Source organism: Diospyros lotus, chromosome 10 (assembly GCF_014633365.1).
Source record: "Diospyros lotus cultivar Yz01 chromosome 10, ASM1463336v1, whole genome shotgun sequence".
NCBI lineage: Eukaryota > Viridiplantae > Streptophyta > Magnoliopsida > Ericales > Ebenaceae > Diospyros > Diospyros lotus.
In genome coordinates this window covers 7826404-7846232 of record NC_068347.1, presented here as the reverse complement: position 1 = coordinate 7846232, position 19829 = coordinate 7826404, and the positions used below count along the sequence as shown (strand labels likewise).

Genomic DNA, 19829 nt, shown 5'->3' with positions numbered 1-19829 from the left:
GAGGTTATATTTTCTAGCTTGTTACTAGAGAGCCTACATTAATTGTAGGAGATTGCATTGCCTACCTTGTTACTAGAGAGTTTGCTTATTTAAGTAAGATATTGTAAATTTCTAACTTGTTGTTAGAGGGCCTATTCGGACAGATAGGAGAATTATAGAGGATTAGTTGAAAAATCCTTAGTGATGAGCTAAAGGAGTATATTAAACTTGGTTTAAGCTGAACCACTATAAATTACTTGTGTCTCTCATTTTGTTCTTATTCTTGTTTTATTTATTGTGTCAAGCAAATCCTCACTTGCATTAAAGTCACATTTTTCATCAAAAATGATTTCAAGTTTAATTAAATTTTTAAATAACTCAATTCACCCCTCTTAGATTTTTGTGTTATTGCTATACAAACCCAACAATTAGTATCAGAGCTTAACTCTTTATTTTAAGATCTAACAATCTAAGGAAAGATCCACAGCATTCATGTTTAAGGATGGTTATCCTATTAATGTGGCATCTTATTTTGATGGCCCATACCATGATTTTTGGAAATAAAATTGTATTTTTTTTAAATCTATTGATTTTAATTTGTGGTATATTATGGAAAAATGATTTGTTTCAAAAGTAAAATCCATTTGGAGTGAAGATGATAAAAACTATTTTATTTTAAATATCAAAGTCATGAAAATTTTGCATCAGGCTTTGCATAAAATGTTTATGCAAAAATTTCTATGTGTTTAAATGCTAAAGATATATTGAATACTCTTGATTCAATCTATCTTACTAATCAATCTTGTGAGCTTGTTGATAAAAATTTACAGGTTAAAAATTCTTTGAATCATCAACAAATAGAGAAGGAAGAAAGATCAAATCCCATCATGTGCTTCATGGCTAAGGAAGAAGAGGAGGTAACCTCTATTTCTACTTATGATTTTGATGTCAATGATAATATTGATAATGATTTTTCAAAAGAATAGTTACTAAATGCTTTTAATGAATTATGTATCAAGTATGATTGAAAAATAAAACTTTTTAAAAACAATTTGATTTATTATCAAATGAGTTAGAAGCTTTAAAAACAGAGAATAAATGTTTGCTTACTTCCAATGAAGAATTTTTAAAAAATAATAATTTAAAAAAATCTCAATTAAAATCTCCTAATAGTGCTTTGAATGAAAAACCTATTTTAAATAGGAAAATTTCAAATTCACGTGATCATAAAAAATGTGTTGAAAATTTTAATAGTCAAAGAGCTAATGTCATCAAAAGCTCATTTTTACACACCTCCCATTATATTAAATGTTTTCATTGTTACAAGATAAACCACATTGCATTTTGTTGTTCGGTTAAAACGAAATCATCTAATGGTTCTAAAATGAAATGGATTCCTAAGAGAATTAAGGTATCTAATATTTCTGATACTAAACCTCAAAGATCGAAGCATAATTTGATACTGAAAAATTCTCATTTTAAGAAAAATATGCATAAGGATAAAAAAAAAAAAAATTCAAACAAAAATATTTTGCCTCACATCCTAGTTGATGACGTGAAAAATCCAATCTGCAAGAATAGTTCATGGCCACAATATATAGTGGATATAGACCAGCTTCACATTCATCTCTGTTAGGCTTGTCTCTTAGGATGATTCTACAAGAACTTGCAGTGAAAATGGAACTGCCTAAGGCCTTCCCTTGGATGCCTAAGTAAGAAGTCATCCATGAAGAGAATAAGAGAGCGAGGAGCACAATTGTAGTAGCCATGAAGATAGATGTCTTGTTTAGACAGTACGTAGAAACACACAACAATCTTACAAATTATAGAATTAATACAACAAGGTCAACCCCTCAGGAAGAGGAAGAACAAGAGAAGAATCTCAAATTATAGAATGAATGTTTGCTTGCTTTCAATGAAGAATTTTTAAAGAAAAATAATTTAAAAGAATCTCAATTGAAATCTCAACGTTTTGAATGAAAAACCCATTTTAAATAGAAAAATTTATAATTTACATGATCATGAAAAAGGTGTTAAAAATTTTAATAGTCAAAGAACTAATGTCAAAAGCTCATATTTGCACACCTTTCATGATATTAAATATTTTTATTGTTACAAGATAAACCACATTATATTTTGTTGTCCTTTTAGAAATCATCTAGTGGTACTAAAATGAAATGGATTCTTAGGAGAATTAAGGCAGGGGCAGAGCCACCTAAGACTTAGTGGGGGCAGTTGCCCCCACTGGGCCAAATTTTTTTTTTTAATTTTATTTTTTATACTGATTTACTATTAAAAATAAAAAAATTATATTATATTTGACTATTAGAAATAAAAAAATAAGTATTGAAAAAAGTATGTATATAATGGCCCAATAGTTAATTGCTCATAATTTTATTTTTTTACAATGATGATACAAATAAAACTAAGTATTAAAAAAAATTGTGAAGCAAAGAAAACAAACATGGAGGAAATTTATATTGAAGAAAATGAATAAATTAACAAAGCAAATATAGGGTAAATTGATGTTACACAACTTCTTATGGATCTCAGACTAAGAACTACAATAATAGATTACAATGTTAATTTTTAAGATCAAATTAGAAGAGTTTACTTGTAAAGATATCTGTATCACTCTTGAAATCAAGACGATTCATTTTAGTTTGGTTCAATAAATTTGGTAATTAGTTGAAATATAGCATAAGTAAAGATGTCGCATTTTTCTTATACTATTATTTTTTTAAAGCAAATAATGGGGAACAAGGAGATGGTGATTTTTTTATGAAAGAAGGGTTCAGTAATTAAAAAAAAAAACTTTAAATTCATGTTAGAAATGCTAATAATGCACACAATTAAGCTTGAAACAACTGTAAAACATTGATGAATCAAGAACAAAATATTGAGATAGTTTTCTTCAGGCGATTAAAATAAATACTGTGTGATTATTGAATTCGTCTAAATGCATCAATTAATTGTGTTCGACTTCTTTTACGGCAAGAACTAGCCTTTCGCGGTCATGATGAGTCTAAAGATTTAAATAATTAATGTAACTTTCTTAAACAATTAAAATTTTTAGTATGAAAGGTGTAAAGAATAATTGTAAAAAAAATAATTTTAATTTTATCATTATTATCTTATTTTTAAAATTATATTTTTTGTATTTAAATTTTGCCCCCCTGAACCAAAATCCTAACTCCGCCCCTAAATTAAGGTATCTAATATTTCTCATACTAAACCCTAAGGATGCAAGCATGTTTTGATATCAAAAAACTTTCATTTTAAGAAAAATATGCATAAGAATTGAAAAAAAAAATTCAAACAAAAAATTTTGCCTCGCATCCTAGTTGATGACGTGAAAAATCTCATCTGAAAGAATAGTTCATGGGCACAATAGTGGACATAGACTAACTTCACATTGATCTCTGTTAGGCTTGTCTCTTAGGATGATTCTACAAGAACTTGCAATGAAAATAGAACTGCCTAAGGCCTTCCCATAAACAGCTAACCCTCGATCGGATGCCTAAGTAAGAAGTCATCCATGAAGAGAGAGAGAGAGAGAGAGAGAGAGAGAGAGGAGCACAATTGTAGTAGCCATGAAGATAGATGTCTTGTTTAGACAGTACGTAGAAACACACAACAATAATCTTTCAAATTATAGAATTAATACAACAAGGTCAACCCCTCAGGAAGAGGAAGAACAAGAGAAGAAGTCGAAAGACGCAGAAATCAATCAAAGTGCTCCTCCATACATGGAAGCATATATAGTACACACATAGTAGATTAGGACTTAGGACATGCATTATTCAAGACCGACCAAGGACACATACATAATATTAAAAATTATAGATCAGGACTTAGGACTTAGGAGTATACATGGCCTCCTCTTAACAGCGTCTGGTAATTAGGTATGGAATTATTCCTAGCCCAAATGATTTCACAGGCTGGACAAACCGTTCGCATTCCTGCTCCAGGCACTGTAACCGTGCTCCGACCTGGCGTATGGTGGCCTGGGTTAGGTCTTGGCGCTGGATTAGGTCTTTGCGTTGGATTAGGTCTTGGCGCTGGATCAGGCCTTCTATTATCAGGGGGCACAACAATAACGTCGATTTCTTCAGATATCTGAAGGAAGTCTCCTTCAAAGATGTTTTCTCCACCTTGTACATTTATCTCTTGATCGGGAGCTGTGGAGCTGCCGCCTCTGTATCTCGTTCTCTGAGTCGCCCTACCCCTGAAGACATTATTTCCGTCCCTGGCATTTACTCGTTGTCTGCGAGGTGGCATTGTGGAAGCAAGCTAATCAAATCAAGATGCCAAACGGAGCTCTATGTGTGTGTATATATATACTCAAATCAATATCAAGCAGAGCCTAAGTATTCACATATTTAATTATTATTATTATGCGCAATCAATATTTAATTATTAAGTATTCACATATTTAATTACTATTACGAACCACACTCAATTGCGCGTGCATGAAAAGAAAAAAGAGACATGGGCGGGAGACTGGTTAATATTTAATTATTAAGTATTCACATGGGCGGGAGAATGGCTTTTCATAGAGTAATCTTATTCGGTCACCCTCACGGCCACCTCGTGCCAAATTACAATGTTAAAAAATTTTATTTGCTATCACAATTTTTGTTTTTTTGTAACCAATTGAAGTAAAATTTTATTTTTTGCTATTTGCAATTAGAGTGATTATTTTTTACAATCATCTATATTCAAAACATATCCTCTAAACACTCATTCCTCAAAAGACGCCCCCCACGCGCAACAATCTCTCTTCATATCACTCCTCACATCAAACTCTCTTTAGACCACTTCCATCTCGCCGTCGCCAGAATCACTTCCCTTGCTCGCTCTCTTCGCTGGAGTCTCTCACTTTCTCTTCCAAATCACATAAGCTAAGCAAGAAAGATTTAGGGAAATTCTATTTGCAACCAAGTGTTTTGCTCTTCGCGAAATAATGTGGCTGCCCATCATCACACTCGAACTCCAAGGTCCATGGATTCGGGAAAAATTATTTTTCCTGAATCTGAGAAACACAACATATATATGTATGTAATATCATATTGCAGCATATATGTATGTAATATATATGTATGGCATATATGATGTAATATGAAGTCATTCTCGTAAAATATTGCTGCAAAATCACGTCTATGTTATATATATATATATATATGTATGTAGTTATAATATGTATGTATATAATAGTTTCTCCCGAACCCGAGAATTGCATTCTCCTAAATTCATGGATTCAGGAAAAATGGTTTTTCCTAAACTCATGGGTTTGGGAGAATTGATTTTTTCTGAATCCATGGATTTGGCGTGCTTTCAAACTCCCTGAACCCTAGGGTTTGCGTTCGATCGCCAACATTCGAAGGCATTGGCCAGCTTTGACAATAGTTGACAAAAATGCCTTCAAATCACGACGTTCGAAGGCGGTCAGCCTTCCCGAACCCTGAGGTTCAGGAAGGCTGATCGCCACCAAACCCTGGGGTTCGGGGTTCCCCAAACTGCTCGAACCCTGGGGTTTAGGGCATCCTCAACCCTTGAACCCTGGGGTTCGGGGCTTCAAGGCACCCAGAAAGGGTATTTTTTTTATTTTTTAATTAATCTTATTTTTTTAATTCATCCGTCATATGTAAATTATGTGATTGAACTAGTGATTGAAGTTGTAAATTGTGTTGTTTCTCGCCGGAACAGGAATACTCGTTATCTTCTTCGTTAAACTCTAGCGTAAACATTTGCGGATAATAATCTTTCATCACTGACAATAATTGATAATTGGCTTTGGCAAGGAGAATTGGATTGAGCAATGTTCAGTGTTGAATAATAGTGGTTGCGGAATGCTTAGTATTGCATAATAGTAGTTGCGCGATGTTCAGCTGTGGGTAAGTAAAGTGGTTGTGGCAATGGTGGGTGAGAAAGTGGTTGCACGTGCTTGAGGAGTAATGGTGGGTGGTTGAGCGTCAAAAATTTAAATGAAGGGCAAATATGAGTTTTTATCTCAGGGTATTTTAGAAATATTAAAAGTGGGTTACGGAGAGCAAAAAATATGGTTGCAAATAGATTTTTCCTACAATTTTACGCACAGCCAAAATGACTATTATACCCTCAATTTAAATATCCGAAATTCAACCTTTTCTCTCTAACCTGCGCATCCATTCGACTCATTTCTACACAATCTCTCTCTCTCTCTCTCTAACGCTTCTACTCCGACCGTCTCTCTATTTCTCTCTTCCGTTTGGCGGCGTCTCCGGCCACCCTGCTTGTTCCCATTCGGTCTCTATCTTTCATGCCTGTGCGATGGCATATTAGCAATAAAGAGTTGAACGAACTCCGGCCGTCTCTCTCGCTCTCAATTCTGTCTCCATTGGCCCCGATCTACAAGGAGGTAAGTTATTTAGTTTTATCAGTGATGATTTTCAGCACACAACGATGATATATACGTATATATGAGATATTTTGGTTTGGCCGAAAGCTTTAAACTTAGATTTATGTAGATTCGGCTGTTGGATGTTGGGGGTTTTTGGCTATGTGGGTCAATGGGGATGTCGATGTTCAATTTTAGCCGACCGAGATTTGTTAGGCCCGTAGTGAGTGAGTAAGTGCCAGATACAAAGAGGAAGAACAAAATGGAAGGAACACAAAGAATTTTCACGTGGTTCGACTAGAATGATGCCTATTCCACGGCTGTACCCTGATTATTCTTTCAGAATGACAATATCTCATTATTCTTCTTATTCTCGTCCTCCTTTAATGATACCCCTGACCCTTATTTATTATGAGGGGCCTTTACAATTGCAAAAGATATAAAAATATAAAGATGATATAACAGGGGACAAACATTCCTTATCATCTGCATATAACCGGGAGTGAGATCCTCATTACGAGGGGTATGGTTCGCTTCAGATAAAGTAAGTGGGTCCCTGCCTCTGCCTGTTCAGCAACTTTGCTGTTTATTGGAACTAAATGATTTAGACTAGCAGGTTGAACAGTTAGGCCAGTGAACTAGGAGATTTATTGGAAGCTTGTTGAATAGATCGTTGGGAGCTCGCTAAAAGCCTTGCTGAGAGCTCGCTTGGTTTTGCGATATGAGTTCGGATTTCAGCGGTGTATGAGATTGCTTTGACGACCCCGCTTGGACATTCTGGGCTTCAGGGGATTGGGCCGGCCCACTGGATTGAGTTTAGCCCATAAGGAGTGGTGCGGGAAATACATATAACAGGGGATAAGGGTGTCGGGTGGTTGCCTCTGATTGCCGGAAACTACTGACCAAGGTTGTCGGTGGCTTCCGACAGTGCATTTTTAAAATTGGCTGAAAATTAAAACTCAGATCTACTAAAATCCAATTTGATCCATTTTTTTGTATGTGAACTCTCTTAACTTGGTGTTTCTAATGGCAGGGTCTGATCATGGGAATCTTCGACTGACAGTGGTCGCTGGCAACGTTGGTGGCAGCAGTTGATATACATATTATTTTGTAATTAATTTATTTTATATTGTGGAGGTTGATATTTAATATAATTTTTAATTAAAAATTTGTATGGAAGATGTTGAAGTTGAATATTGAATTTTTGATTTTTTTCACATTGTAAAGATTAAAATTAAATTGAATTGGTTGAAATTTAAATGTTAATAAATTGAATTGATTTGTATGTTGTGTGATTCTTTGAATTGAAATTATTAAGTTTATTTAACAATTGAATGGCAAATAGTTATTGTTAATTTTATTTAAATTTAAATATTTATTAATGTGTATATATATTTTAAATTTATATTAAATAAAATTTAAATTATGCCAATGTTTTTAATAATAAATTGAAGATTTTAAAATATTTAAAAATTTTGAATATTTTAAATTTTTCATATTTTGAAACATTAAAAGATTGGTGACATATCACTTTTAACTTTGATTTGGTTTAGCCAATAATTTTAAGATTTTACTTTTCATTATTTATAAAATGAAGTATTCATAAATAACACTTCAACAATGAAACGTAATTGTTATGGTCTCTCTGATTTTGAAGGAAAGAATCTAATAGCAGTACACAAATGAGAGTAAAATAATACTACAAGGGTTTTAACAATTACAAGGTCTTGGTTGATTTTAATTTTGTAAGTAACCTCGTTCTAGGATAATAAATTTTCTTTTTCTTTGTCTTAATTTTCTGTATCTCTTATTTCATTTAGACATTTGAGTCAATAACTTTGCAACAAGAATTAAAAGTACAGGAAAAAAAATTATTTTCAGAGATCAATCACAATATTAACTTGGGTTAAAATAGAATTACAGCAAGAGTAATCTAATTAAAATTAATTAAATTTTTTTATAATAATTTAAATATTTTAAAATCTTTAAATTTCTTTTAAAACTTAAAAGCGAACACTGATTTGCTATAACCTACAACCTTTTGAGGCTCATCTACTTTTGATTTTACTATGATAATCTTTTTATTTCTTATACAAAAAATATTTAGTTTTTTTGTAACTTGAAAAAGATTAAAAACTGTAAAATATAAAAATGTAAAATATTCAAAATTTTTTAGTATTTTAAAATCTTCAATTTATTATAAAAAAAATTAACATAATTTAAATTTTATTTAATATAAATTTAAAATATATATTAATAAATATCTAAATTTAAATTAAATTAACAATAATTATTTAACATTCAATTCTTAAATAAACTTAATAATTTCCATTTAAAGATTTGCAAAACAAATACAAATACAAATTAATTTAATTTATTAAAATTTAAATTTTACTATATTCATGTAACACCCTTTCTCCCCAGCTACCCTAATCCCTGGGCAACCAAGAAGAGAGAGCGTTGTGAATTAAGAAAAGATCCGACAGCCATCAACAAACAAATAATATATCTATACATCAAGCGTAAGCCACCAAACCCAACATGTAAATAGAAACTCTAGGGGTTACAAACCTAATTCTAAGTTAGGTTATATATTACAAGATAAAACCTATGCAATCTTTAGCCACACATTTTCCCCAAGACCTTTGATTTGAGAGTAGACCCGCGCACACATCTTACTACCCATCTCTCCAGCTTAACTCCTTGACAGCCATTTCTTTTCTTTTACCTGGAATGGTGAGGAATATAAGGCGAGCTACAAAGCCCAACAAGTATAAGAAACATGAAGGGAAAAGCATAGCAGATAGTAATGTAACAAAGGTCAGGTGAGTGGTGTCTGATAACCATATAGATGTGGATGATAGATTACAACACATAAACCACACACCCACCCATGATAATAATATCATGATAGCACATAGGAAAACCAGTAAACACATAATTGGCCAACGGCTTCACATAGCAATATAAAATGCACCATAATACATACCGGCCTATAGCTGATACCTGTAACCAGAGAGACTATGATAATCTAGGGATCATAGGTCTTATCTCATATACTCGGCAATAGCCATATATATATATATATATATAATCTCGCACAGGGTTGTCACTCTGGGTGCGCCCCTCAATCGTCACCGTAGAACCGTAACCCCAGTCAGGCTAGTGCCTACTAGTTTTGGGGGATATATCCTGGCGGTACACAACTGCAACGCGCATCAACTGTCCATTGCCTCCATGAAAATGCAGTGCAATAACTTAGTGGCCACACTCAATGCTCATGCAATAGTAAATATCCGTGCTTCATTAGAACGCATGTAATGGGAAGTTAAATGTTCACACATAACAACATGCCCATGATGCACAATTACCACACCATCAAAACATGTCGTGATAGGGAGTATCATTCTCAATTGTCATTATTCTCATCTCATAATCTTGGACATCACAGTGATTGAATAGCACTAGAAGTAGTGAAATTTCACACTCAACTCATAGAAACATGAAAAGTAAGAGATAATATCTTTGAGCATGAGAAGCAGTGACAATGCTCCAAATATACATGTCATGGCTGGGAGTAATATTTGAATTTAAGAAAATTATTCCCATTTCATGTCGTGACTATTATTGATAGTAAATCACACTAAGGATATGGAAGGCTTCACTATTAGGCTTCAAGAGTAAATCAGAGTAAATTGTTAAATATCTAAGATGTTGGCAGGGCATGGAAAAGGGACAAGCTTCCCATGAAAAATCTAAACAAATTCATCATTCCTTAAGGAAAGTGGAGAAGAACAAACCCCACTTAGTTGTCGAAACATTCCCCAAGTTTTAATCCATTAATGCATAAGAACCAATCGTATAAAACTCACACCCCTGTTTATGTAGTAGCCTTTGTTTATTTCCCCTGTATTCAACCTCAACAAGACCCTTAAGTTCCTAAACCGCTCTCACAGTTCTCCTTTTGTCACCCCCAAGTGCATATATCAAAGTTCCATTCAAGGTTCCCAGAACCCAACACCACGTTTACAGTGAATTATAATTCAAAGAATGTGAGGGAAGGAAGAGAACTTGCCTTCTTAAGCTTCTTGTGATGCTCGATAGCAACTAGAAACCTCTTGGAATGTAGAATTCGGATTGGGGTTGGAGAGGAAGATGAGGGTTTCAAAAGTTACAGAGGAGCTTACAAGAGAGAGCTCGAGTTTATCTCCTCTGTTTTTGTGATATTTTCCTCACAATTTCTTTCTTTTATATTTTCTCTATATGTCATGTTTATCAATTCTTTAATTTTCTTAAATCCCTTTATTATTTCCCAATCTAGAATCTTCTATATGTTTCTTGAATTAATGGCAGTTCGAGTTATATATATATATATGTATATATTTGTAAACCATTGGGGGAGACATTTGAATATAGCTTAAGACATTCGTATGATATATATATATATAGGTTGCTACATATATGGCATTCGAATGAATTGGGCACATTCGAATGAGTTTCGAGGAATTTGATAGAGGAATTGAGAAAATGAAAAATAAATTCGAATGGTATGATTCATATTCGAATGAATTAGGGAGAAATTTTAAGTTATAAGAGTGACATTCGAATGATGCAGTGGGGCATTCAAATGAATTTTAAATAGTTGGGTATGTTGCAGAAGAAATTGGGAGGTCATTAGAATGCAACAATGGCCTCATACAGATGAATTTCTCAATTTTCACTTGGCTCATTCGAATGGAAGGGTGGTCATTCGAATGTGAGGGTTTAATTTACAAAATCGGATTTTGTATAGCTCTGACACCCCGTTCAAACTTTGGACATAACTCTCTCGTCCAAACTCCGATTGAGGTAATTCAAGATGCTATGGAACGAAAAGAGAAAGATCTATAACTTTCATGTTTTGAGTTTTAAGATATTCGAACTGAATCATGGTCAAAATATGATTTCAAAGACAACATGCACACAAGAACATAGGCCATTCAAATTGCTTAGCCCCCTGTTCGAATTGCTTGACCCCCCATTCGAATGCTCCATACCCTATTCGAATGGCTCCCTATAGCATTTGAATCCTTTCACTAAAATTCACAAAAATCATCCAAATATTGCCCAAGACTCACACATCCAAATGCCTAAACTCTCATTCGAATATCCTAACTTACATTCGGATATCTAAGCTACAATTTTCACATACATTCAGTTACAACACCAAAAATCTAGCTTAGTCACTTAGTTTACACACTTAACCCTTATTCAATACTTAGAAAATTATCACCAAAACAACATATTAAACATTAAAGCTAACCAACTCATTCCTCCAAGCATGACACAAGAACAACTAAATTCGGGTCATTACAATTCAAAGATCACAAATTCAATATTCAAATTCCCCATCTCCAATACAAATTCATAATTAAAAATTATATTAAATATCAACCTCCATAATATAAACTAGAATAATTACAAAATAATATGTATATATATGTATATCAATCGCTGCCACCAACGCCGTCGACGATCATTGCCGATTCCCACGATCAGACCCTACCATTAGAAATACCAAGTCAAGAGAGTTCATATACAAAAAAAATAGATCAAATTTAACAGTTGGATTTTAGTAGATTTGAGTTTTAATTTTTGGCCAATCTCAAAAATGCACTACCAGTCTCCATCGGCTACCATGGCCGGTGGTTTCCAGTTATCAGAGGCAACCACCCAACACCCAAGAACCCATCGACCAATATACCCAAAAACTAGCAAGATCCAATGGTAGAAACTCCGTATGTAACATCCTAGAATTTTGGAGATAAATAGCAATTATTAATTAAGGTATTTGCAATAATTATTGAATATTTGTGAGTTTAAAGGAAATATTAATTTGTTTTGTGGTAAGAGATGGGAAATTAATTATTGGAAATTTGGGGGTATGAGAATTATTAATAAGTGGGTGTGTGTGATAATTTTCAGAAGTTAAGGGGTCTAAATGTAATTTCCTGGAAATGTGTTGGGATTGCTTTAAATTTAATGATGTATGTATACATGTTGAAGGCAAGCGCTGACGCGGGTGGTCGCGAGTGAGGATGGCCAAACGAGGGGCGCGGGTTCAAGGCTGAGGGGCTGCAGGCACGCGTAATTTTAGCATTTAGCCTTTAACGCCCAAAACAATGTTGTTTCGAGGCGCCGATGCGCGCGGGCACATGCGGCCTTCCCAAGCACATGCCATGCACACTCCCAGGTGGCTGCGTGACCCTCCTGGCACGCCACGTGGCATAAGCTGGTACTCTCTCTGCCACTCACCTGTTTGCTCTCATTTTACCTCTTTGTTGGTTGCCAATTTGTAGCCACGTATCAGGAGAAAAGCCAAGGCCATTATTAGCCTTGAAATTGAAGAATGAAACCGTGGTTTAAGAGTGAAACCAAGGGGCAATTAAGGTTATAAATAGGGGAAGATTAGAGGTGTGCTTGGCAGTAATTTGTGAAGGAAAGCAGAGACTCTTGAAGGAAGATTCAACAATAAGATAAGGATATTTAGGAGCTTTAATTTATTTAATTTAATTAAGTTAAAGTTTATTTTAATTAGTTAATTTAGTAAGTTAATTAGTTAGCTAAGTTATTTAGTAAGTTAGTTAATTTAGTGGATAAAATTATTAGAAGTATTGTAGGTTTAAAGTATAGACTTTAAATGGTTAGATTTAGTTATTTTGAAACCGCAATCTCATTAATTTCTATTAAACGTTTTACTTCGTAGTGGGAGTGCAAGAATGTTGAGAATCGACCGAATAAAGGAAGGTTCTTAACCCTTTCCTTATGTTCTTTAGTTTCTACGCAAGTCTTTGTGGTTTCTCAAATTTTATACCCTCCCTTACCATGACTTGGTTCCACACATTAATAATGTAAATTCATGTGAAAACTAATCTATGATTTATGTGTTATTGATGGGTCTATTGTCGATGAAATAAGTTAGGTAAATGATTACTTGAAGTTGTTGATTACGTTCATCACGGGGCTTTGTATCGCTCCCACTTCCTTGGGAATGATGCTTTTTTGCTAGGGTTAGATTTATGCAAGGTATTGTAACATCTTGCAAATGGATTGGTTATGAGTCTGCCATCTTGCTCTATGTTTTGTGATCCTTGTACGAGTTTCATGCATATTATGTGTGGTTATGATCTTATTGGTGGCATGATGCATGCTAAGCCTGATAGTTAGATGCATGAGGAATTGGGGTTAATATGCATATGCATACTCATGAAATTATTTTTGAAAAGAATATGGTACTTGATGCGTGCAGCGAACGAGTCCGTATGATGTATCTGCAAAGAAAGCTTCGGCTCAGAGATGACTTCGGTCCCAAGTTTATGATATGGACTTTGGTCCTATGTTTATGATATGGACTTCGGTCCTAGAGTTTTGGTTGAATCGATCCTGGTTGAATCGACAGTCCAGATTGCTGATAAGACGGGCCAGGTTGTTGTAATGCCATCATTTGTCTATTCATCTGCTCTTGCCACGCCATCATCTGTTGCTGCCACTGACGCAGCTGCACATTCTCATTTCTCACCTCTGTCACCTCCACATTCATCCGAGACTCGGTGGATTGTAGCTAATTTTCCACCTGGACGACCTTGGTGTGAGCAAAATGTAACTCCTCGTTCAACTGGGTGACCCTTAATCTTATTTGTTCTAATTCCGTCGACAAATCATATGAACCACTAAAACTGCTATCAGATCCAACTGGGAAAGATTGCCTACCTTGAGAGCCGAGACCGTAGACACGACCCTTCTTGTTCCTACCAGAGACAGCTTGATAAAAAATCTGACGTTCGTCAATTGTAGGTGGAGAGGACGACTCACTACCCCTGGCTGATGCTGAAGATGCCTCTGCACTTAATTTCTCGAACGCCTCCTATATAAATTAAAATATTGACGTTGTAAACTAATTAAAAAAAATATTAAATTATAATGTTTATTAAATTGTACAAAATACAATTACCACGACGATCTTTGATCTATTATCAACTCACACTTCTTGTCCTTGATCATTCTTTCAAGTGTGGGTTCTCCTAAAAATCTCAAATTCATTGGGCTCGCGGTCTAATTCCCTTGCCTACATGACAAATATATAAAATAAATAAAAACTAATTAAAACCATTATATAGCTTTATAAAATTTATGTTTAATTAGTAAAAAAACTAATTATCATCATTCTTCGGCTCTCTGTGAAAGGAATGGATCCACCAGTCTCGGATGCACGATTCTTTTTGTTTTGTTCTACTCTCTTCTTGTATTTATCTTCATCCCACTTAGTCTGTAATGCTCGCCGCACCATCGGATCCATCCATTCCCCTTTATCTGTACCTCGTTTAATTTTGTTCAAATTATTTCTAAAACTTCTCCAACCAAATTTATTCCAAGTGATCCATATACGATCACTCTCATTGGGTTGCCACTTAAACTGCTTCTACAAGAAATTAAAAATGAATAAATATGTATACAATTTTAAATTTAAACTTTCTATAATTAAAAATTACAATTAAACTTACGCTAAATTCGTCTAGCCACATCCATCATGTTAATTCAGGCACGTCATTCCAATGAAGCCAAGCTTCAATGTACCGTTTCTTCTAAATCTTAGACTGTACACCTGGTGGGCCAACCTCGGGGAAAAAACTGTAAAACCAATATTTATCATGTAAGAAATTGCATTTATATGTAAAAAAATCACAAACAATTAATTAAAAAGAGTATAATTAAGATACTCACTAATCACAGTTCTAATTGTAGGATAACTCTACTCGGTGATCAGCTCAGTCGGTATTAATTGGCTCAGATGGAGTCGGGTCAACATTCTGCGCAGGAAAAGATGTCGAAGGATGTGCATGTGGTGTCGGCATAAATGAGTATGGATATGAACCTCCTATGGGATGAAAAGTAGACCTAGGATAGGGGACAGAATGTGGTGCAGTCTCAGGTGGGTGGGACTGTAGTATAACTCATAGGATATAGCATAGAGAGAAATGGTTGTTGGAACTGAGGCATCGAAACGAAAGCATGTGGGTGTGATGGCTAAGGATATACAAGAGTAGACGGAACAGCATGTGTGAAGACAGAAGAAGAAGACTGTGAACCAGCACTACTAGGAGATGGGGAAGGTGTGTCCCTATAAGATCGACGTCTTCCTCTACCCCTACTACCCCTGCTTGGTTCGGGAGATGAATGCCCTGGCATCTATTTTTGAAATTACATAAAACAAAAAAAACACGATAAAACGTACAAGGTCACAGGCATTAAAAAAATACAAAAGATTGATATTATATCATAATATATATATTTAAATTCACATGCATTCATAAATATATCAATCTTCTTCTACAAATTCATCACTATCTATGTCATCAGACAATAACTCTTCTTCATCGTCTTCTGATATAGATTCTTCATCTGCATCATCATCTTCTTCTTGCTGAATAATATTTGAAACATCTATTTTGTAACACCCCAATTCCCGGGAGGGCGTTACGTAACGTAAGATTCTAGGGATATAAATTTTTTTTTCCAAAACAACAGAAACCCAACACAAACACCATTCCCCGAACATCCCGTTACACCTTCTCAGTATATCAATTATGAACTATCAATAAACTAAGAGAGGTTCATCAACTCAAATGCGAAAGCTAGATCGAAACCTTAACAGGTCATAACCAAACCACTTTATTTATATATAAAGTTGCACCAACGTTTACATGACGTTTTCAAAAGTAAATAATATTATTGAAAGGACATAATGTAAACTATTCACTATTCGCCGTCACTCCTCAACGATCCCTTTCCCTTTCGCACTGCTGCCTTCACATGGAACGTTTGAATATTCCAAGAACATAGTCCAAATTAGATGATGAATCATCTAAGTGAGAGTTCAAAATCACAATTTTCATAAATGTATGCAAGACATGAAATAAACCAATACACCCAGTAAGCCCTAGCCCAAGAGAATCCCCAGTGCTTAACCCTACCACGGGAAAAAAGCAATCTCTCTAAAAGCTATGCTACCATACTAACTCGACGACACAACGACACGACGCGATTCTAGCTTAAATGGGGCTGCCAACGCATCTCACCAGAATACGTTCCCACCTTAAGCATCCAGGAACCACCATACAATCCCAACTCCAAATTTCACATGGACCACCTAATCATCTTAGTGTAACTTCCCTCGCTAAATGACCTGGCATGGAAACCAAGGCGGCTATCCTGACATGCACACCAGTATCAGATACCCCTATTATTCTGTCACGCCCTTGGAGAATTACGGCTACACTATCCAGACAACATCCTAGGCTGACATCCCGCATGAACAACACAGTATAGACCACCTAGTCATCCTAGTGCAACTTCCATGACCAAACGGTCTGGCATAGAAACCAAGGCGGCTATCCTGACATGCACACCTAGCATTAGATACCCCTATTATTCCATCACGCCCTTGGAGAATTACGGCTACACTATCCAGACAACGTCCTAGGCTGACATTCCATACGTACGCACAAAACAGAAGACAATGCCGCATTTCACAATTCAGTGCATCATATAAACAACAATTTATAAAATGCAATGTATAAGTTTAAAAACGTTTAGGGACGAACCTCCCTCGTAAAACCAACCGTCACTGGTTACCATTTCAATGCACAAAACCATTTTGCATGAAATCCACAACACATTTAGGTAACACAAATACCAAGTTTTAGGGTAAACTACTCACAACTTAAAATCAAGTTTTAAGGTAGAACACTCACCTCGACATATTCGGATCGCTTTGATCCTCGTGCACAACCTGGTTTTGCGTGCCAAAGCATAAGTACTCGAATTTACAGTCAACCTCGAACCACAACACTTCCTAAACACCATAATTAATTAAGGAAGCATTAAAATCCAATTTCCTCAATTTTTCCATAATTTCCTCTATTTTCTCCCATTTTTCACCTCGATAATTTCAAAATAATTATTTCCTCAACCATTTTTCAAAATATTTCAACATGATAAATCCTCAAATAATTAAATAAAAATTTTGAAATTAAAATTACCAAAAACCCCTTGCTCACGCGCCTTCACGCGCTTGGCGCGTGGGTGCAAGTAAAGGCTGGCGCGTGGCTGCACGCGCCACCGTCTTCTCCAAAGATCCAGTTGCCAGCGGTTGCTACGATGGCCTCGAAACCGGTACCCCCTTAAAGCCCTTCTTCAATCAATCACAACCCCACAAAAATCAGGCCAAAAGGCCACCGGAAAACCCACCAAATGGCCGGTTACAGGTGATGGTAGGCAGACCGCCTCCAACTCACGGCCAACTTCGAATGGCCACTAAACGAACTCGAAAATGCCTCAAAACACTCCCAAAATCTCCTCCTTCATGCAAGGATCAAAAGCCCCTTAATCATTCTCTCAAAAACATTCAAAAACAAAGTTGATTTGTGCTTAAAAAACTTGAACCCTCGGCCTCTATTTATACCCAAAAATCGGCCAAAATCTGGCCAATCACCGGCCACTCCTTGCTCCCCAAGACTCCTACGGCCGTATACCACCTCCCCCAAGCCAGCCTCAGCCGTCCCATCGCCGAAAATGGCCTCCATGTGCGGTGACACTGCGACGGCCGAAATTCTTTTGTGTTCACACTTTGAAATTTTGCTTAATTGCACTTTAGCCCCTTGATTTCTTTCAATAGCATTTCTACCCTTTCCTTTGAGTCCCTGGACATTCTAACAGAACCACTAAGACCCTCAAGTCTTGTACTATTCATTTTGTCCTTGAAACTTTCAAAAAATTACCGTTTTGACCTCCCTCGGGCAAAATTAGAAAAAATTGCATTTAGGCCCGGCTGGTCGATTTGACCTTAAATCCATTTGATTCAACCCGAAATTGCTTAAGGGTTGTTCTACACATAAAATACTAGTTCTTGACATGCTTTGTTGACTTTTCGGACGTCTCCTACGTCGATTCGATTTTCTCAGTCCGGTCGATAATTGTACCAAAAACTGTTTCCGATCCAATTTCTTTCATCACTAAAAATCATAACTTAAATCACTCATCCTTACTATACCAATTTTCTTGTCTATCTAGGGTCCGGGGTACTCCCTCCGACTAATTCGATTGTCCAAAGCTGCGTTAGTGTACCCTATAGTCTCATTTTTTTTGTAAATTCCATTTATGCCCTTCATTAAATACCATTTATATCCTTAAATCATTCCAGGTATTACATTCTCCCCCCTTAATAAATTTCGTGTTCGAAATTTGGTCCGTGATGATTATATCACCACCATCGCTAATAACTCCCAATTGAAATGCTCTAAGTATATCATCCCTAAAGGCGTATATATGTTGAAGGCAGCGTGTGGTGTGAGCAATCGCACGTGAGAGTGACCAGGGGCTAGACGTGGGATTGACTCCGCGGGCGCGCACATGAGGTTAGGAAGGATTTGCTGATTTTTCAGGAAAATCCTCCTTGAAACGACATCGTTTCGGGGAGGCTGTGATGCCTTCCAACGGCTGCCTTCGCTGCTGCCACGTGGCCCCTCACCCAGCCACTCTTTTTGTTCCCCTTTTAAGCCCAAATCAGGCATCTCCGAGCAACATAAACAGCAAGGAAATTTAGGGAAGAAGGAGCAGCGCGCAGAAGCACAAATTGGAGAAGAAACTGAAGATTAAATGGGATTTTCCCTTAGATGTAGTTTATGGTTTTCAGTTGATGTTGACTTAGAGTTTTTATTTCAGTTGATTGAGATATTCAATATGGTATCAGATTTCTGTTTATCAGTTAGTTTTATTTTATTTTTCCCGTAGCACCTCTTCTCGGGAAATTCTAGGAAAAAGAGTGTTACAGAAGCAAGAGAGAGAGATTGAGAAAGAGAGTGTGGGCCGGAGTGGTGGCTGAAATAGTGGCCGAAATCAACAAGCAGAAATGGGCAACGGCCATGGCCGCGAGCAGCAAGCTCGATCAACCATGGCAGCAGCTTGAAACGACTGTGATGGAGGCTAGTGGCCAGCAATGGCCGCAATGCAGTGGCAGCGAAATAGGAGCAAGGGCAGATAGCGAAGTAACGCTGGGCAGTAGTGCCGCTAGGGTATGCAACGGTGACAGACGAGGTCGGGGACGGCCACAGTGGCCGATAGTGGCGGTGGCGCGAAGCTGGGCTAGAGAAGTAGGTGGTGTGAGCACAGTGGCCATGGGCTAGAAAAGATGAACTAAGGAAAAAGAAGGGAGAAGAAAAGAAGAAAGAAAAAAAAAAGAAAAGTAAAGAAAATAGAAAAAGAAAAAGGGGAAATGTGAAAAAAATAGGAAAAATCTTCAAAAAATTATAGGAAATAATTTAGGCTTAGAGGAGTGGAGCCAGGAAATTGATCGGGCATGTGTTTTGAGGTTAGGAAACGCATATCGAGGCACCCTGAGAGGCTAAGTTAATGTGAGTAAAATTTCCTAAAAAAT

General features: G+C 36.1%; 1 protein-coding gene and 1 long non-coding RNA gene across 2 annotated transcripts in view; one reads left to right on the top strand and one right to left on the bottom strand.

Moving 5' to 3' along the window:
- Positions 1-3605: 3605 nt before the first annotated feature.
- The window catches only part of LOC127810911 (uncharacterized), a 108774-nt gene continuing 92550 nt past the window's right edge, over positions 3606-19829 (bottom strand). Inside the window, exon 2 of the mRNA XM_052350517.1 lies at positions 3606-3884. Coding sequence (XP_052206477.1) covers positions 3841-3884 — 44 coding nt within the window. The 3' untranslated portion in view covers positions 3606-3840. The remainder of the gene's footprint in view (positions 3885-19829) is intronic.
- The window catches only part of LOC127810912 (uncharacterized), a 108614-nt gene continuing 92531 nt past the window's right edge, over positions 3747-19829 (top strand). The window contains exon 1 of the long non-coding RNA XR_008025605.1: positions 3747-3884. This is a non-coding gene — a long non-coding RNA (uncharacterized LOC127810912). The remainder of the gene's footprint in view (positions 3885-19829) is intronic.